Here is a 17814-nt window from a genome sequence, read left to right as displayed (position 1 = left end):
AAAAAAAAAAAAAGAAGCAGCATGTTCAGTATAGGGTTGACATATAGCAGCAGTTCCCAACCTGTGGACCACGATCCCTTTAAGGGTCGAACGACCCTTCCACCGGGGTTGCCTGATTCATAACAGTAGCAAAATAACAGTGATAACATAGAAACGAAAATAATTTTGTGGTTGGGGGCTGGGATAGTTAAAGTTTATAGTGCCAACCTGGCCGATAAACACATGTGGGGTTAATTGAAGAAGGAGGGATAAATGGCTTGGTGAACCTCACCTTTTGAGTTCTCGGTTCTCTTGCTTTCTGATTGGTGGACCAGGCTGCAGCTGCCTTAGCCAGTTCCCTGCTTCAGCTGGCAAGGCTCACTTTCCACAAGACATTCCTGAGGGGAAGCCACATGGACCTACCCCGGTGCAGCCCTGGGTGCTGGAGCAGCTGTGTGGAGACCCCTGCCAGCACTGGGATGCTTAACATGTTCACTGACTTGGCTTTCCTCCTGCAGTCAGCATTATTGTGTGTGTTTTGTGAAATGGAGGAGGACTTTGTGGATTGGTGTCGGACATGTGGGTTAATGTTGGACTTGTGGGCTTGGGCAGCACTGGGTGGGGATATTTTCTTGGTGTGAACTTACCCTTTACATAAAACTGTCTTATACCTATGAGTTTCTTTGGATTTGCTTCTCTAATGTACCCAGACTAACATAGGGGTCACCACAACATGAGTAACTGTATTAAAGGGCTGCAGCATGAGGAAGGTTGAGAACCACTGCCATATAGCCTTGGTTCCAAAACAGTACTGTTATTAATAAAGCTGAATTGTTACTATCAGATTGGGTAGCATTGTAGATAATCAAAGAGGAAATGGAGACTACATTGACAGAATACGTGCGTACATACAAGGGAACTTCAAAAGTTAAGAAAAAATGGAATTTAGTTAAAAGATAATGGAATAGTTCCACAAAGTTCTGGGAATCCAAATATTTATGTTAGCATTTTATACAATCTAAACAAACAAAAACACTTTATAATTTTCACCACCTCCTCTAAATGATTGATTCTTTGGTTCTAAGGCTTCACACATCTTCACAAAGGTACAAACATATGTGCACATACACGCACAATATGTAGTAGTCACTCTTGATATATGTACACTTATCTATGAAGAGAGAATTTAAATATCACAAATATAAGCAGTACTAAGTATGGGCTTGTGGCCTCTGTGGGTTAAGCCCTAGGCTGTTCATTGCAAGGTCAGTGGTTCAAACTGACCAATCACTCTGGGAGGAGAAAGATAAGGCTTTCTGTTCCAATAAAGATTCACAATCTTGGAAATCCCAGATAGGGTAGCTATGGAATCGATTCTATGGCAGTGGATTTGGTTTGATTTTTTTTTTTGGCTTAAACATGGCCTAATATTTGTGAACCTATATCTAAATATTATCATTGAAATAATACAATTACCCTTACATCTGAGTAATACTTGATTCCCCAACATTATCTATTTGCCGTAGAAATACAAGAAACAGTTGGCTACAACCTTAATGCTTCTGTGGTGCAATTCTCTCTCCCTCATTTTTTTCTCTCAACTGTTCTTCACCTTTATCTCGTATTCTCTTCTCATTTGATATGGCTAAAGCCTGTTTTCTATCACTACAGAGGCTATTTACTATACAATCTCTCTGCATGGAAAACATATTTCTACTTCATAGGGCTCTTTGGATTGATGTCCTATGAGATTTCCACACTCCCTTTTTATTTTATTTTTTTTTTATTTTTAGGAATTTAGCTTTCACGATCAGCTGCTGCCTTAGCTCAGGAACCACTTACTTTATTAGCAAATTTATCAAGCTTATGAACAGCTCTCAAGTGACAAAGTTTACTGACACTGCATCAAGTCATGAAAAAGCCCAAGACGAAGTATCTAGTCTAGAGAAGAATGTCTTAATGGCCGGAATCTTTACATCATACATTCTATCTGATTTTGTTTCAAGGGAAAAAAGTCTTGTTATGTGCCTCTTTAGGAACCATAAGTTATGCTATTTGTTTAAATTGTCTCTTTAGTCTTTCCTCTTTTTTTCTTAAAAATGTAGTCTTTTCATAATTTGTTGCTAGAATTCTTTTCAGTACTAAATCATGAAAATTAACTACATATCTTTAAAATGGAATGAACATGTATATGTTATAATATTATTTGATATCAACAATATAGCATTGCATTTGCCATCATCATTATCAAGATTATTCATTAAGAAATTCAGAGTTATGTTATATACTATTTAGAAAGCTTTAAAAGAAATAGTCTTCTAAACCCATACTGTAGAAATACAGTATCAACATGGTGTTTTATTATTAGATGCAGTAAGTTGGTTCCACCTCACAGTGACCCTGTGTGCAACAGAATGAAACTCAGCCCAGGCCTGTGGCACCATCGTATGTGTTCTTGTGTTTGAGCCCATTGTGTCAAACACTGCGCCCATTCATCTTGTCACAGGCTTTCCTCTTTTTCACTGCCCTTCTGCAGTTGCCAAGCATGCTGTCCTTTTCCAGGGACCGACCGCTCCTAACCACATCTCCAAAATATGTGAGACAAAGTCTCCCTTCCCATCCTTGCGCCAAATGTACAATTACCAAAATTAAACAAAAATAAGCCTATACCTGAAAATACAGTGGGCAATCTATGGCGTATACCAATGAATGCTTTAGTGGAAGTTAGAGATCTAGACATCACTGTAGAAATATATTTCTAGAATTTCAATGTTTGAATGACAGGAATGTGAGAGTAAACTATAAAAGTGTAACAAATATGAAAAGGTGGATTTTGTGATTTTTAGATGTTATTGAGTCATTTCTGGTCCTTAGTGGCTTCTTGAATAGCTAGAAAAAACCAAAAACAAAAACAACCACTACTTTCATCCTCTGTGGTCCTCGCACTCACTGATTGCTATATTTGAGCCCATTGTTAACAGCCACAGTGCCCATCCATCTCATTGTGGGTCTTTCTCTTTTTGTCCAAGCCTCTGTTTTACTAGCATTATGGGGACTTGTCTGGGGACTGATTTCTCTTGATAACATGTCAAAAGTACGTGAAGCACATCTCACCATCCTGATTTAAGGAAGTATTCTGGCTGTCCTTCTTTCAAGACATAGTTGCTCCCTCTTCTGGCAGTTCATTATATACTCAATCTTTTTCACCAACACCGTCATTCAATGCCATCAACTTTCTCTTCCGTGTTTCTTATTCATTGTCTAGCTTGCAACTATGTATGAGGCAACTGAAAATTCCACGGATTGGGTCAGGCCACTTTGCTTGTTCACATCTGAAGAAGATTTTTTACAACAGATTTCCCATCGCAGCATGTCATTTGACTGCTCAACTGCTGCTTCCACAGGCATCGATTGTAAATCCGTGTGAAATGAAATTCTTCTTCATGTATCTTGGGGATTCTTGTTTTATTTATGTGGATGTATAATCCATAGTGAAGTCTGTAGTCTTTGATCTTTATCAATAAATGCTTCAAGTCTTGATATACCTCTATAATGTTTGTTTTCTTTTTATTTTCAGCCTAATTTTACTTGTATTGATATCAATCATATTGTTTGATATTTTCCACGTTCTCATGGATAAGCTTTCTTTGGACTAGGCAGTATATGGATTTGTTCAAGTCATTTTGACTAGTAGCTGCCTTCCAAATTCTGTGATGTAGATAAGGGAGTGCTTGCAGTGTTGCGTACATTTGTGGGGGTGCCTCAATAGGTATTTTGTCAGTTCCTCGATCCATTTGTTTTGTTTGCTTGCCAATACCTCTGCTTGGGCTTTTTCCTTCAGAATCATTGCTTCTTGAGCATGTGGTGTCTTCTGAAATGATTGTACATTAATCAATTCTTTTTGGTTAGGGTTGACTCTGTAAATTAGACTTTTAGACTAAATTGTCTAAAAGTAAAGAGTTTTATTATATGAATTTTCATGTTTCTTCACATGATAGTATAGATATGAGTCACTAGGATGATCAAGCCTGCATGCATACTGTTCTGTCAAAGGTCTAATAATCTAGCTTATATTTCTACAGCTTCCATGAGAATTAAGTAGTTAAAACAAATCACTGCTGATAAAATGCCCTACATTTTTTGTTCCAATTATTTTTAGATTTAATCTTGATGTGTGTTTTGAGTAAGTCACAGATTCAATAATTTAGCATCCCAGTCTGTAAATTGGATTTGGAAAGATTACTTTTATTGCTATTGAGCATGTGAAAGAAAAGAAGAAGAAAGGAACTCTTAACTGATCAACAGTATATTAAATCCAAACATCCCCTGACTGACTACTCTGATGTAGGGAGTTATTTATATGTGAAGTTCTGGAGGCTCTAAAACAGTGTAGTGTATGTTACCGCCCCATGAATTAGCGCACATGTGTGTGCTCTAGAAAGTAAATTAGATAAACCCGATTTCTCTTTTCATTGAGCTTGAGTAAAATGCTCTTATTTCAACAATTTGGAAAGTGGTAAACTAGAGGAGTTTTAGAAAGAAGGAGGATGTCTTGGAAAATCTGAGTGAAGAAAAATTAGTGGTGCATTTTATTATGTAATCTGTGTGATGGTTTGAGTAGAGTTTTGGAATCTCTGGGGACTAAGCCTGACATAACCTTATTCTGTCATTCTTTCTGGATCACCAGAGCCTGACACTGCAGTGTGGTAAGACGATTGCAATAAGTAAGTGCTACAGGTTTTGCCATAACCCTCCTCCTGGACTCCGTGTTGCTCTTAGCAACTAATAAATATATCCATGGACACCTGATGTGGATCTGTCTACAAACCAAGACTTGAAGCTGGTTCATTCTGCTTCGGTGGGAATTTGTATTTCCACTTCAGATTGTGGGGGTAGCCCGCCCCCCACATCTAATCACGGGTTCAGTAGGCACAATTGTATGGTTAAGATATATGAAGATCATCGTAAAGTCATAGAGAATAGGGAGGGATGAGAGAGAGAGTAAAATAAAGGAGTCAGACACATTTCATAGTAGCATGCTCACCTCAGTTCCTCTTGGTGGTCCATGTGGAGGTGGGAGATGAGAGGGCAGGAGAAAGCTCTCCTCTTGCTTTATTTCTCACCAAAGGTTATATATCTTTGGGGGCATGCAAACCCTCTGATTATGGATAACAATGCATGTCCTGAGAAGGGGTTGTAACATGGGCAATACAAGCAATAGGAGGAGGATGACCTAGGGGTGTACACGCAATAGTTCAGGGAGGGAATAGGGGTACATATGTGGCAAGATGGGTGGACCCTAGACTCAATACAGTAGCCTAAACTTAGTCATCCTTGAGTGGTCCTGGGCTTGCCTTTGGGCACTTCTTTAAGGGAGCAATATCAGAAGGGAGTGGGCCAGATTTAGAGTGAGTCAGATTATCAGGCTCTAGATCCCCTTAAGGAAAATAACCTCTGACTAACTTTCAATAACCAAGTGTACAGTCATTTGCCATGTGTAGCAAGCAACATCTTGGGTTTGGCATATATTTGGGGGAGACAACTTGGGAGAATTCTTTCTGTTTCCCACACCAGATATACTGAATCAGAAGACTCAGTATATCTGGGTTGAAGATGCAAAATTTTAGTAGAAATGCAAATTCTCAACAAGGGGAATCACTCTGGAACGGACCACTTGGAAACCTTGATGTCAACCTTCAAAATTGAAATGAGAATGCGTAGACTAGGATACTGTTTGAAACAGCCATTTCTGAAAGGTAATGGCTTTGCTTTGCTTCAGCAACATTTCTGAAACATTAGCTCTCCCAGCATTTCCAAATTTAAAAATAAAATAATAATAATAACATGTAATTGTAACATGGGAATACTGCAAGAACAGCAGTTTGGCAGAAGAGAAAGCTATTTCAAAATAAAGTCCCCAGCTAGGGAAGTTCTGGCAGATTCTCAATTTGGGATCATATAATACAAACTGTTAGACTCTGGAAGATTTGGGGTTTTTCTTTTGTGGTTCCCATACCCTTAATAGAATGGTAGTAGCTATTCATTGGCCAAACTATGTTGTTTCCCTTGAAAAATAAATATATAAAGGGCACCCATTACAATAAACATTCCTATCTCTAGAAGTGGTTTCAACACCATCATAACTGTGGCAGGTATAAAACTTGTGTTGGTCTAATGCCTGTTCTCATATGTAATGATATTTATTTAAGATCAACTTAGAAAGCCCACAATCATAACTATTCTCTAGTGCGAGCCGCTTTAGTACCAATTAAATCTTTCAACTGGTTAAGAATGGTGCTTAAAACTAATGCCTTTGGCCTGTGTGCATTGAGACTCAAATTGTATATTGTTATTCAAAATCCTTAGGCTTTGAAACGTACACATTCTATGCTTTAGCTTGGAAGGGGGAAAAAAAGATGAAAATAAAAAAGGAAATAAAAGTCAATTCCAGAATAGCTTAGATACTAATTATATTTAGGCTCATTGTTCATGAGAATGAAAAGATGGCAAATGGTGAGTGATACCTCTCGCGTCCTACATAAATAAATCAGATTAAGTACTTTGGAATTTAATCCCACATTTCATTGGACTCTTTTCATTTTTGAATTAAAAAGTTTAAATGGGAGTGGGGAAAGCAAAAAGGGGAGGAAAAAAAAAAGCACAAAAAACCCAGCTCATTGGCTTAACATAAATCTTTAAACTGCAGGAAATTTCGCCCTCAAAAACTAGTTGACTCTCTGAGGAAAAAGAGAAGGCTGCGTTCTATTTTTCATAAATGATGGATTATTGTACCACACTGTGTATTTTCCAGTAAAGTATCCTTTTATTTGCACTGTGTGATTACAAGTTACTAAAAGTATGTGTGGGGTCACTTGGGTGCTGTGGGAAAACTCAAGAAACCCTGTTCTGTTAAAATCAGTAGTGAAATCAGAAGCAAACTATGTCCTGATTATCATAGGCATGTGTTTAAATTTTGTTTTCCTTAATTGGTTATGTTGTATTTACTTAAAATGAACAATTTGGCAAGTTTTTCTCCCTTGACAACAGAAAAGCGTAAACTGTTTTCTAAGTTTGGCTGTTAAAATCAGATTTGTAAACCACAATATTCGAAGACATTTACTGCTGTTTTAAGAAGCCCTGTGATGGCCCTTGCTTTATAACCATCTACTTTTACATTTTTATTTTTTATTTATAGCTCTTTTAAGTTATTTGGCTAATAAAAACATGCCATCTATTATAGTCATCTATTGACTCTAACTTCTGCATAACTCTTCTCAGAACAAAATGAGAGGAATGAATGATGGCAAGGCCTTTTAATTTGACCTGTCATCTGAGGATGATTATTTATGTCATCAGGAAATAGAAGTCGATGCGGTAGTCTGTCTCCAGGAAAGTCATCATTAGAGGCAACTTTGGAGAGATTTTGGTGTTGTTAAAAACCATGCAATCATATCCAAGATTCTGCTAGTTTCTCAGTATTTAAGAAGGAAATAAGGTAAATCATTTAAAAACATATTACCATCTTCTTTGAAAAGCAAAGCACCTTACACATATTTCTCACATTAGAGCCAGATGGTAGTATTCAAAATAGTATAATGTACATATATCTCTCTCTCATTATGACTACTATAACCAGAGTACCTAGGGGGTTCCACAAAAAGATATAACTCACTACATAATTATTTTCATAATTTAGCATTTATACCGAGTGCATGTATATTTTAATTTGCAAAGAATTTTCTCATCACATCATTTTAACTAGTTCCAAAATGGCAGAGAAAATATCTCCCTTGGTTATGCATTTCTTAGCATTTTGTCATGGGAAACTTCAAGGTTTGGACGTGAGATCGACAATAGAAAATATTACTTTTGGTAATGTGTGAAAACTAAACTGATTATTCAATATCAAACTATAGATTAAAGCTGCCTTAGGCAGATTTTATTATTGTATGAAGATATTCTTTCAGGTCAAACACTATAGAACCCAGATCCATGGGTTATTGACTGCAGTTGTCAGCTGATACAGATCATGGCTACCCGGAAAATGAAAGTTGATAGAATATCATGTAAGCACACCATATGCTCACAATGCCTCTTCTAGCCAACAATTTTGAATTAGTTCGTGTCTGATGTTCATAAGGCCTTACCTAGGTACCCAGTACTCCTGTGACACACCACAAAAAGGGCTTTAAAGAACAGATTTTATTCCCCCCTCATTGATTTGGAAGTTAAATGTTTTTTCAAGGATAATTCTTCCTTGTTGGTGGCTCCAGGCATCCCTTGGATCCTTGGATTGTAGACAATCCTCACAAGGCAGCTTAGCTTTGTGTGTGTGTGTGTGTGTGTGTGTGTGTGTGTGTGTGTGTGTGTTCTGCTCTTTTTATAATTTAGAAGTGATTAAGTTAAGATTTACTCTACACTGGCTTACTCTCCATTAACCTAACACAAGAGAATGCTCTGCTTCCAGACAGCATCACCTCTATAAGTACAAGGGTAAAACACTGCACCCATGTTTTTTGTATACACGGATCAGTCCGTAACAATTGTCCTATAAAAGCAATCTTTACTTCCTTGGCTTCTGATACACATGTTGCTATGGAGCCAGTTCTGACAAATGTCAGCCCCGTGAGTCACAGAGTGTCATTTCTCCATAGGACTCGCTTGGCTCTGTTCTTCACAGAAGCAATTCACCACACCTTTTTTTCACTGTGTGGGTTTGAACCACCACATTGTAAGGGAATAGTTTTATAATTCCTACTATTTCTCCAAAATCTGACCTGGAGTCAAACGGGAATCCCTTCTCCAGCATCCTTTAGTTCTTGTACTTAACGCTATCATGCATCTTCCCAGGCTGTACTAAAATTCCTTGGTTACATGTCCAAATAGTCACAGACCATATGCATTTTATCCGCTATAGTTAAATCCAGCACTGTCCTAAATATAGTAGCTGGTCAGTTTGTGTTTGTTTCTTTTGGCCTATGATCCTTTTTCTTATCATCCAGTAGCCCTGTCCAGAAATATAATATGAGCCATGTGTGTAATTTTATATTGTCTAGTGTTATGTTGTTGTTGCTGTTGGGTGCTGTCATGTCTACTCTGACTCTTAGCAACCCGGAGCACAACACAAGGAAACACTGCCCGGACCTGAGCCATCTTTTCGATCATTGCTATCTCATTGAGAGTCTTTCTCTTTTTGCTGACCTTCTGCTTTCCCAACACTATGTCCTTCTCCAGGGACTTATCCCTCTTGATAACTAGCCCAACGTACATGGGATGAGTCTCATTATCCTTACTTCTAAGAAGCATGCTGGCTGACATTTTTCCAAGACAAATGTGCTCATGCTTCCTGCAGGCCAAGGTATCATCAACGTTTCATTCTTTGGTCCTCTATATTCAGGGTTCAGCTTTCTCAGGTACATGTATGGTTTGGGTCAGACACCCCTTCATTTTCAAGATGACGTATTATTTGCTTATTCACACGTTAAAGAGGTCTTTGCAGCACATTTGCCAAATGTACTGATGTCTTGACTGCAACTTGCATGGATGTTGGTTGTATATTTAAGTAAAACGAAATATTTGACAATTTCAATCTTATCTCCCATTGTCATAATGTTGTCCATTGGTCCAGTTGTGAAAATTTGGGTTTTCTTTGCATTGGAATGCAATCCATGATGAAGGCTGTGGTCTTTGATTTTCATCATTAAGTGTTTCAACAAGCAAGCACAGTTGTGTAATGGCCTGTTAATGATACTTCCCCGGATTCCATAGTCACACTCCTCTTCACATAGTTCAGTTCACATTGATGCAGATTCAGTAAGTACAGTGAAAGCATAGACTCTTGATTCACATCTTTTCTGATTGTAAATAATTCAGTACTCATTGTTTAATTCAAACAACTTCTCAATAGTCACATTTTCAAATATTTGGTCAATATGCAGTTTTAACATGAGCATCTGCAATTATTCTGGAATTCTTATTCTCCAAAATGTTATCCATACATTATTCTGAATCCCACAGTTGAATCCCTGTGCATAATCACTTAAAAACACGGAGAAACATCTTTCTGGTATTCTCTGCTTTTAGCCAAACTTCATTTGGTGACATTAATTATAACTTTCATTCTATATCCTCTTAGGAATCTAGCTTGAATTCCTGGCAGATCCCTGATGATCTAATGCTGCAGCTATGTTTTTTTTTAATCATCTTCAGCAAAACCTTTCTTGCATGTGGCATTAATGGTAATGTTTAACAATTTTTTAACCTTCTGTTAGATCATCTTTTTTTGAAATGTTTCCAAATATGGATCTCTTCCAGTATGTTGGCCAAGTAACTCTCTTCCGTTGTTTTTTTTGTTTTGTTTTGTTTTTACTATTGATGAGTAAGCACCTCTAGTGTTGCATCCATTTGTTGAAATATCTCAATTGCTATTCTACCAATTTCTGAAACTCTGTTTTATGACAATGCCTTCATTGAAGCTTAAATATCACCCATTCTTGATTATATAATCTCTTCTATAATGGTTGGCTCTTGACCAATTCTTTTTGGGACAATGATTCTATACATTCTCTCCATCTTCCCTGCTATTTCCTGCACTTTCTTCCTCTTGCCTGTAGAAACCTTCAGTGTGACACCTTGAGGCTTGATTGTCCAGCTGCTCTTCACTTGAGGTTTTCGAACTCCAGTTCTTTGCACATTTCATGATAACGCTTTATTTTGCCGTTTCCAGCCACACTCTAAAATCTTTTGCTCAGTTCTTTGACCTTACCATCTTTTCCACAATCAAAAGCAAGTAGTATATTCTCTTCTGATCATCATTTTGGTCACCTATTTTTTCTTTTAGGTGTACAATGACTTTGCTGTCATCCATAACTAGTCTGATCTTTGCTCAGTCATGCTCACTACACCAAATCAGTTGTTGGAATGGTCTCTAATTTCAGATAAGATATACTCAAGCTCGTATTTTCCTGGCATGGACCTGTTTTGATTATTTTCTTGTAGTTCTATTTTTAAAAGTAAAAAGACATAAGTAAAATTAACTTTAATAATTATCCAATAATCATTCATTGTATTTAAGCTAGTGTATTTAAAACATAATTTTATCATGTGGCACTAGGCACATTTGAAATGTGCAATCACTCAAGGTGGTTAGTGACTACCACATGGACAGCATAGGTCTCAATCTGTATTTCATAAACTATTTTAAATTAGGGTGCACATAAAATTGATATTTGCACATGCTACTAGAGTAAATGAAGACTGCTCAAAGTCAAAGGCAACCCTCAAAAATTAAGACAGTACTAGATGACTTAATCCATTAAGTGCTCAGGGTATCCATAATCCTCACACTTTTAGAGCCATTATTCTGGGCACTGTAGTTGGCAAGTTTTAGTGGTTCCCCACCTTTGCTAGTAAGAGAACCCACTATTAGAGGCAAATGACATCAAGACATGCCTCTTGTGACAGCGGTTGTACTTTTATTATAAACTAATGTAATAAACAGAGAATATATGTCATGTGAGGAGAGAGAGAGAGAGAGACTCACTGCCATTGAGTTGATGCTGACTCATAGTTACTCTAGACGGTAGATCAACTGCCCTTGTGGGTTTCCAACATACTAACTCTTTACAGGAGTAGAAAGCCCTATCTTTCTCCCAGAGGGCAGCTGGTGGTTTCAATCTGCTGACCATGTCGATTGCAGCCCAACACATACCCACTATGCTTCCAGGAGTTCTTGTGGAACATAATACATATATTAAGATATGTATTACCTAAATAAGTTAAATGTGTATTTTTTTACTGTTTCTTTATATTTTCCCAATGTATAGAATAAAACTACTACCATCAAAACACGAGAAGTGAAGCACGCCACACTACCTCAAACACTAAAGAAGTGATTGCCAACAGAGGGATGTTTTGCCTTCAGAAGTCACTTGACAATATTTGGAGACATCGCTGAGTGTCACCTTAACTCCCTATTTGCCAAATCAAGTTTAAGACTTAATGGTCAACACGGGGGCTGCAGTAGAACAAACACATCTTTTCTTAATTTGTTCTTAAAATTGCCACACTGTGAACCAGTTCAATTTGACAAGAAAAGAGCCATTGTGTGCCAAATAAAGTGCCCGAATCTTCACATTTAAACAACAAACCTACAACAGTGGAAGTCTCAGTTAAGATACCTATCTTGTCCTCCAGTTATTACAAGTAACACTCCTGTAGACTCCGTGAATGTTGTCAGTCCAGACTTGAAGTATTGTGCCCATCATTGAATTCACAGCTTTTTATATTAAGCCTGATACATACTAGATACTAATCAAATATTTGTGAATAATTTGGACATATACTTAACAGATAAAGCTGAAGATAGGAAGCTCAGAATAGGGAACCAAAAAAAAAGGAGAAGTTTGAAGAAAATTTGGGTTTCACAATTTCACTTAAACTTGATAATTGCATATCAATAAGGAAAGTAAAAAAGACCTGTTTCAGAAGAAGAAATCAATTGGGGTTAATGGCAAAAAACAAAACACAAACACACAAGTAAAATTGACAAGAATTTGGATAAATAGAAACTTTGAAAATCCACTCAATTTCCATTCATGGAAAGCCCACGTATGTCAAAATAGTCCATCATTCCAGGGTGGTTCCATTCACAGACGTGAGTTCTCTGCCTCACTTCTGAGGTATCACTGGATGAGGTTCCTAGAGGAGCTATATAATTATACTTTATTGATATTAAAATGAATAACACTAATGGGATCATTGCCCCTATTTAGCTGATGTTTTTTCTTTATTATAATAATTTTGCATATAGATACTGATAAGCTGAATTATCCAGCCATAGGTCATTATGTTTAACAAAAGAATGAAAATGAAAATAATTTACAAAAATAATTGTAAATTGTAAATATACAAAATCTGGCTGTATTCTCATTGTGCTTAAATAGTTCAAGAAACAAAATTAAAAAGTAGTACCTTTATATGGGCAAATTTTTCTTCTATGATTTGTCTAAGCAGGAGAACCTTAGCTATCAATTCAAGTCATGTTCCACAGCATTATTTTCTATTTATGGTTACATAAATTAACAATTATAAAAAAGAAATTACTGAAATTGTATGGCTTAATTTTTTTTTTAAACCTTCAGTGTTCAGACTGCACCATAGTGCTTCCGATACAACCGACAAGAACCGAGTTAAAAGCAGATTAAAGAAGTTTATCACCCGAAGACCTTCCCTCAAAACTCTACAGGAAAAAGGACTTATTAAAGGTATTGGACATTTTATACTTTAACTGTCGCCATGATAAATGAATGTGCCTCTATGTCTGTAGTTAATCAACTCTAAAGGAGTATTAGGAAAGTTTATTCTTTTTAGGTCACTTACTAAATTTTATGCTCTATAACAACAACAAGGAGTTGCCAGGAAATTAGTCCTGAAAACAATAGAAGAAACATCATGGGATCTTTGAAAGAAATACTTAGATTTCCCTTCTGGAAGTACGATACCCTAGTTGCACATTAGATTAAATACATTAACTACCTTCTACTGTCCCAGAATACTTACCCGCCTGCCACCTGTGGCTCTTCGCTGTGTACTGATTTGGGTAAGTTACCTGATTACCGCAGTCATTGTTGAAAGTGCTAGCATGGAAAGTTGGAAAGAAAGTAGTGGCATGAAAATATATGGAGATTGGGAGCTGGAGGACAGAGAACGTAATCTCCACTGAAAACAAAGAAAGTGGTTTTCTAAATAGACTTAAACTGGAGAATAAAATATTCTAGATCATCCTACTCACCATTGTAGAAAACCACAGACTGTGGCATGAGGCTGATTGGTATTCAGACTTCAGTTCTATCACTTGTGTTAACGTTGAAAAAGTTACGATCTTTCTGTGTTTCAGATTTCTCATCTGTTAAATTGGAGAATTTATACTCTTTCAGATCATCAAGAGAACTAAATAGTTTATTCTAAGTAAAGCATTTAACAGTGATTCTGAAACAGAATTATTTCATGCATGACCTCTGCTATTAAATATTATTTATAATTACTGCTGTCGTTGTTAGTATATCAGTTAGATAAATGGATGGAGGGAAACAGATGAGATTTCTAGAAATGGTATTTACCTTATGGGTCAAAAAGGCAAAATACATCAATATCTGTGGTAGTTAGATTTATTGTTCCAACTAGGCCAATAGGACCATGCCGGCAGAATTTGATCAGATCCCAATATGATTGGAGAGCGCCAGAGATAAATGAAGATGGCCAGCATCCATATCTCCCTTGTTCCCTGGTGATAGGACCAGTGTGCTGCTGCTTTAGCTAGTTGTCTGCCTCAACCTGTGTGCTATACAACCTGTGGGCTAAGCCAACCCTTGGATCATGTCACTAGGGCTTGAGTCTCCTTCAAGACCTGCTTTGCCACGCTGTTGGTGCATGTGTTGCTTGAGCTTGAGGTTGGTGGATTCTGCTGCCTTGAATTGCTTGAGTTTGAGATTGCATCAGGCCTGTGCTAAGCTCCTGGGTTACTGACTGTTGTTGATCCATGCTGGTGTCTGCTGCCTGTGGGCAGACTCAGCCTGTCTTGCCTGAGGGAAGACTTCTCTGCTTCCTTGACCTTGGACACAGCAGCCCACATGAGTTGAAGGACCTCCAGTATATTCATTGTTCCTTGAAAGTGAGTTGAACTGAGCCCTCTGTACTGCTGTGAGGACTGATTAGCTGTTTTATGCCTTCTCACTGTATAAACATGTGAGTCCTGGTTTTGTTTCTCTAGAGAACCTTGCCTAACACAATATCCTAAAAAGAAATTATATGTATGGAATCCATTGCTTCTCCATTAATTTTTTTCTGTTAAATAATTCTTGAAAAATATGTAAGAAATTATTTGAAAATGGGTTATGATATGCTTCAAACTCTTAGAATTTAGTTGAAAGACTGACTCTTATATAGAAGCCAAAGATGATTTTGTATTTGATGGAACTTCAAAAAGCTTGTGAAGAAATTTCATTATCTTTTGATTCCATTTTTCCATGAACTTTGAAGCTTTTTCCTACAACTAATTCTCAGGAAAAGGGGAAAGTAGCTATTAATATTTTTTATCACTATGTAATATGAGAATTATTAAATGTTTTTCACTCTTTGGGGGGCCTATCGATTCATCTTGAAACAGGTGAACTCATCACACAAATAAACAGCAAACAGCAGCATGCTGATCCTTCGTTGAAGGTGAAATTTGATGAAGTCTGAGTGTAAATATCAGTAACTGACTGGAGTGTTCTTAATACATAACCGTTTGTACTAAGGGGCAGAACTAATACCAGTAACAATGTTACCTTCTTTTTTTGTTCTTTAAAAATGTCTATTTTGGTGTTACAGATATATAGATATAGGTATATAGATATAACAATATCCTTAACATTTTCACTTCTACTGTACAATTCACCCTCCAGATGATCATTTTCTTAGGAAGTTCCTAGTTGAAGATCTCCAGCCACGTTTAACAATGTAGCACCATATTAGAAGTCCAAACAGTCCTAATATTTCATGAAATTCAAATATTTCATGATGCTGGCAGGATGAAAGAGATTTCATTCAGTGGAAGGATCTGGCTCTAATCAAAATGCTGAAGAATTAATAACTACAATGTTCTAAATTTAGTCTCGAAAGCAGCGGAGACCCTGGGTGCTTATATTCGGCATAATACTGATGTAATGGAACCACTGAACACACTCTGATGCTGACATTTCCTATATCAGCGCTCCATTAAATTTTCACCATAGCTGACCAATGAGTCAGAATTCATTAATAGGGCTACGGAAAATCTATGTGAAATTTTGATTCGATAAGCTTCCATTTTTGTGTTCAGTAGAATTTTCTTTCAAACACAGCTCAAGTTACATAAATTTAGTCACTTCTTGGGCCAGTTTCAGTTTTAACTGATCAGTTGGTCCTTTTGGTTTGTTTTTAAGTAGAAAAAAAGGCATTAAACTTTTTTATTTAATGGCAGAGCCTTCAAATTTACCACTCTTTTGCATATAAGATACCCACATAAATAGCATGCAAGCACATATAATGATCATAGTGTACATAGGCAATTGTGTGATTTTCCAAAATAACATGTAATTTACCCATTAGTTACACAGAAATCCAGGGATAGTCCATTGCCATAGGAGGTATGAGGAAAAGCTCGGAAAGGCGATAAAAATCATTGCTTTTAATTAAGGCAAAATACCATTACGTGATTAGTGATTAAATTATTACCTTTTCCATGAAAACGTACTTAATTCTCACAATGACTAGATTTATTTAGGAAACAATAACAATGAATAGATCTTAAAAGTCACATATTCTTTAGCTAAAGAGTATGCGACTTCTACGATCTAGTCATTATTTCTATGATCTGGGTGCAAGAAAGCTGTTGTTTGGTCTTTGGGGACTTCCCAGTATTGATTTCTGAGAGGTCTGCGGAGACACATAGACTGCAAACAATTTGCTCTTTCCCTCAATAGGACAACATATCGAAAGGGCTGAACTCTGTGTTCGGCCAGTCTGTATTGGACCCCTTTGTAGGAGGATTGACGGCTGTGCTTTACTGACTTTGTAGTACTCAGCAGATAAACATCTACCAAGTAGGCTCTCTGAAAGCCGAGCTGCCCTGTTATCACACACTGTAGAATCAGTCACAGATTCTTTCATCAAAATCTGCATTTTGGGCTCAGGTAGACTTGTTCAGTGTATAATTTTGTGGTCCAGGATCTTGGTCCTGAAACAGTGGCATTATGGAGCTGAATTTCCTAATCTCTTTAATATGACTAGGAGAAGGATCTATTGCTTCATTCAATAAAAAAAAAAAAAAAGAGGGAGAGGGTCAACAGGCAATTCTGAATGGTGACTTCATGGAATGAATAGCTCAGGTGGGCATAGCAATTATTGTGCTGTTGTAGTTGTAACTTTTCTGACATTCGTTTGAATGTCTACTTTTGCCAAGGGAAAAGTTAGTCTTTTATAAATGCATGCATTTATTACATTTTGGGTCTCATTGGAAACAAAACTTGAGTGAGTTTAACATGCAAATTATGGGCACGATTGTACATTTTCGAGTGATAGGGGGTTTTGTACATCCTCTATACCTATTTTGGGAACTGAAATAATAGTTCTTTATATTCATCAAACTACCTTGCTTAATCATTCAAAGTATAGTACCAACACATAAGAACAAGAAATACAAGGTAAGGCATTTTTAGAACATATAACCATTTTAATTTATGTATTTATTTCATTTCAAGGGGCAGTTAGTCTTCTCTGATGTTAAAATGATAGAGATGCTTACATATTTAAAAATCAGCAAGAAACAAGCTAGCTTCCTCATATCATCCACTTACATAGGAATTGGGCCATCTCACCAATGAAACACCCTTTGGATTGCCTTTGGACTGCCTTTGGACTGTGGACTGGAGTAAAGGGGTTCCCTTCCAGCTTAACATGCTTACAAATGACTGTCTTCTCCTAGTAGATCCTCTTATGGAACGGATTCGATTGTGCTACATACCAACAGGGAGGACTACTAAGCCTTCACTCCCAAACACTGAGAATGCTAACCTAGCCAAGTTGACACAAAATCTAACTTTCACATCACACACATTAAAAAAAAAAAAATTCAACAGGATACGTTGAGAGGATGGACACAAAGGAATGCTTCCCTTCTTCATGCCAGTTTTGCTTCCTAAGAAGCATCACTTTGGAGTCTTTCCTATTATAGTTTGTCTGGTGGTTGGCTCCGTTTCTTATGTTAGTATTATTTGGTGTGTGGTTGGTTTGATTTTCTTAATAGTTTCTTTA

At 37.0% G+C, this 17814-nt stretch overlaps 1 protein-coding gene across 3 annotated transcripts in view; it reads left to right on the top strand.

Moving 5' to 3' along the window:
• ARHGAP15 (Rho GTPase activating protein 15) overlaps positions 1-17814 on the top strand; it is an 806341-nt gene that overhangs the window by 444638 nt on the left and 343889 nt on the right. For all 3 annotated transcript variants that reach the window (XM_004703839.3, XM_045299417.1, XM_045299427.1), the window contains one exon: positions 13122-13244. In XM_004703839.3, coding sequence (XP_004703896.1) covers positions 13122-13244 — 123 coding nt within the window. The remainder of the gene's footprint in view (positions 1-13121; positions 13245-17814) is intronic.

The sequence above is a fragment of the Echinops telfairi genome, unplaced genomic scaffold (genome assembly GCF_000313985.2).
Source record: "Echinops telfairi isolate 266 unplaced genomic scaffold, ASM31398v2 ScPeMD7_4;HRSCAF=17, whole genome shotgun sequence".
NCBI lineage: Eukaryota > Metazoa > Chordata > Mammalia > Afrosoricida > Tenrecidae > Echinops > Echinops telfairi.
This window is presented reverse-complemented; position numbering and strand designations above follow the sequence as displayed.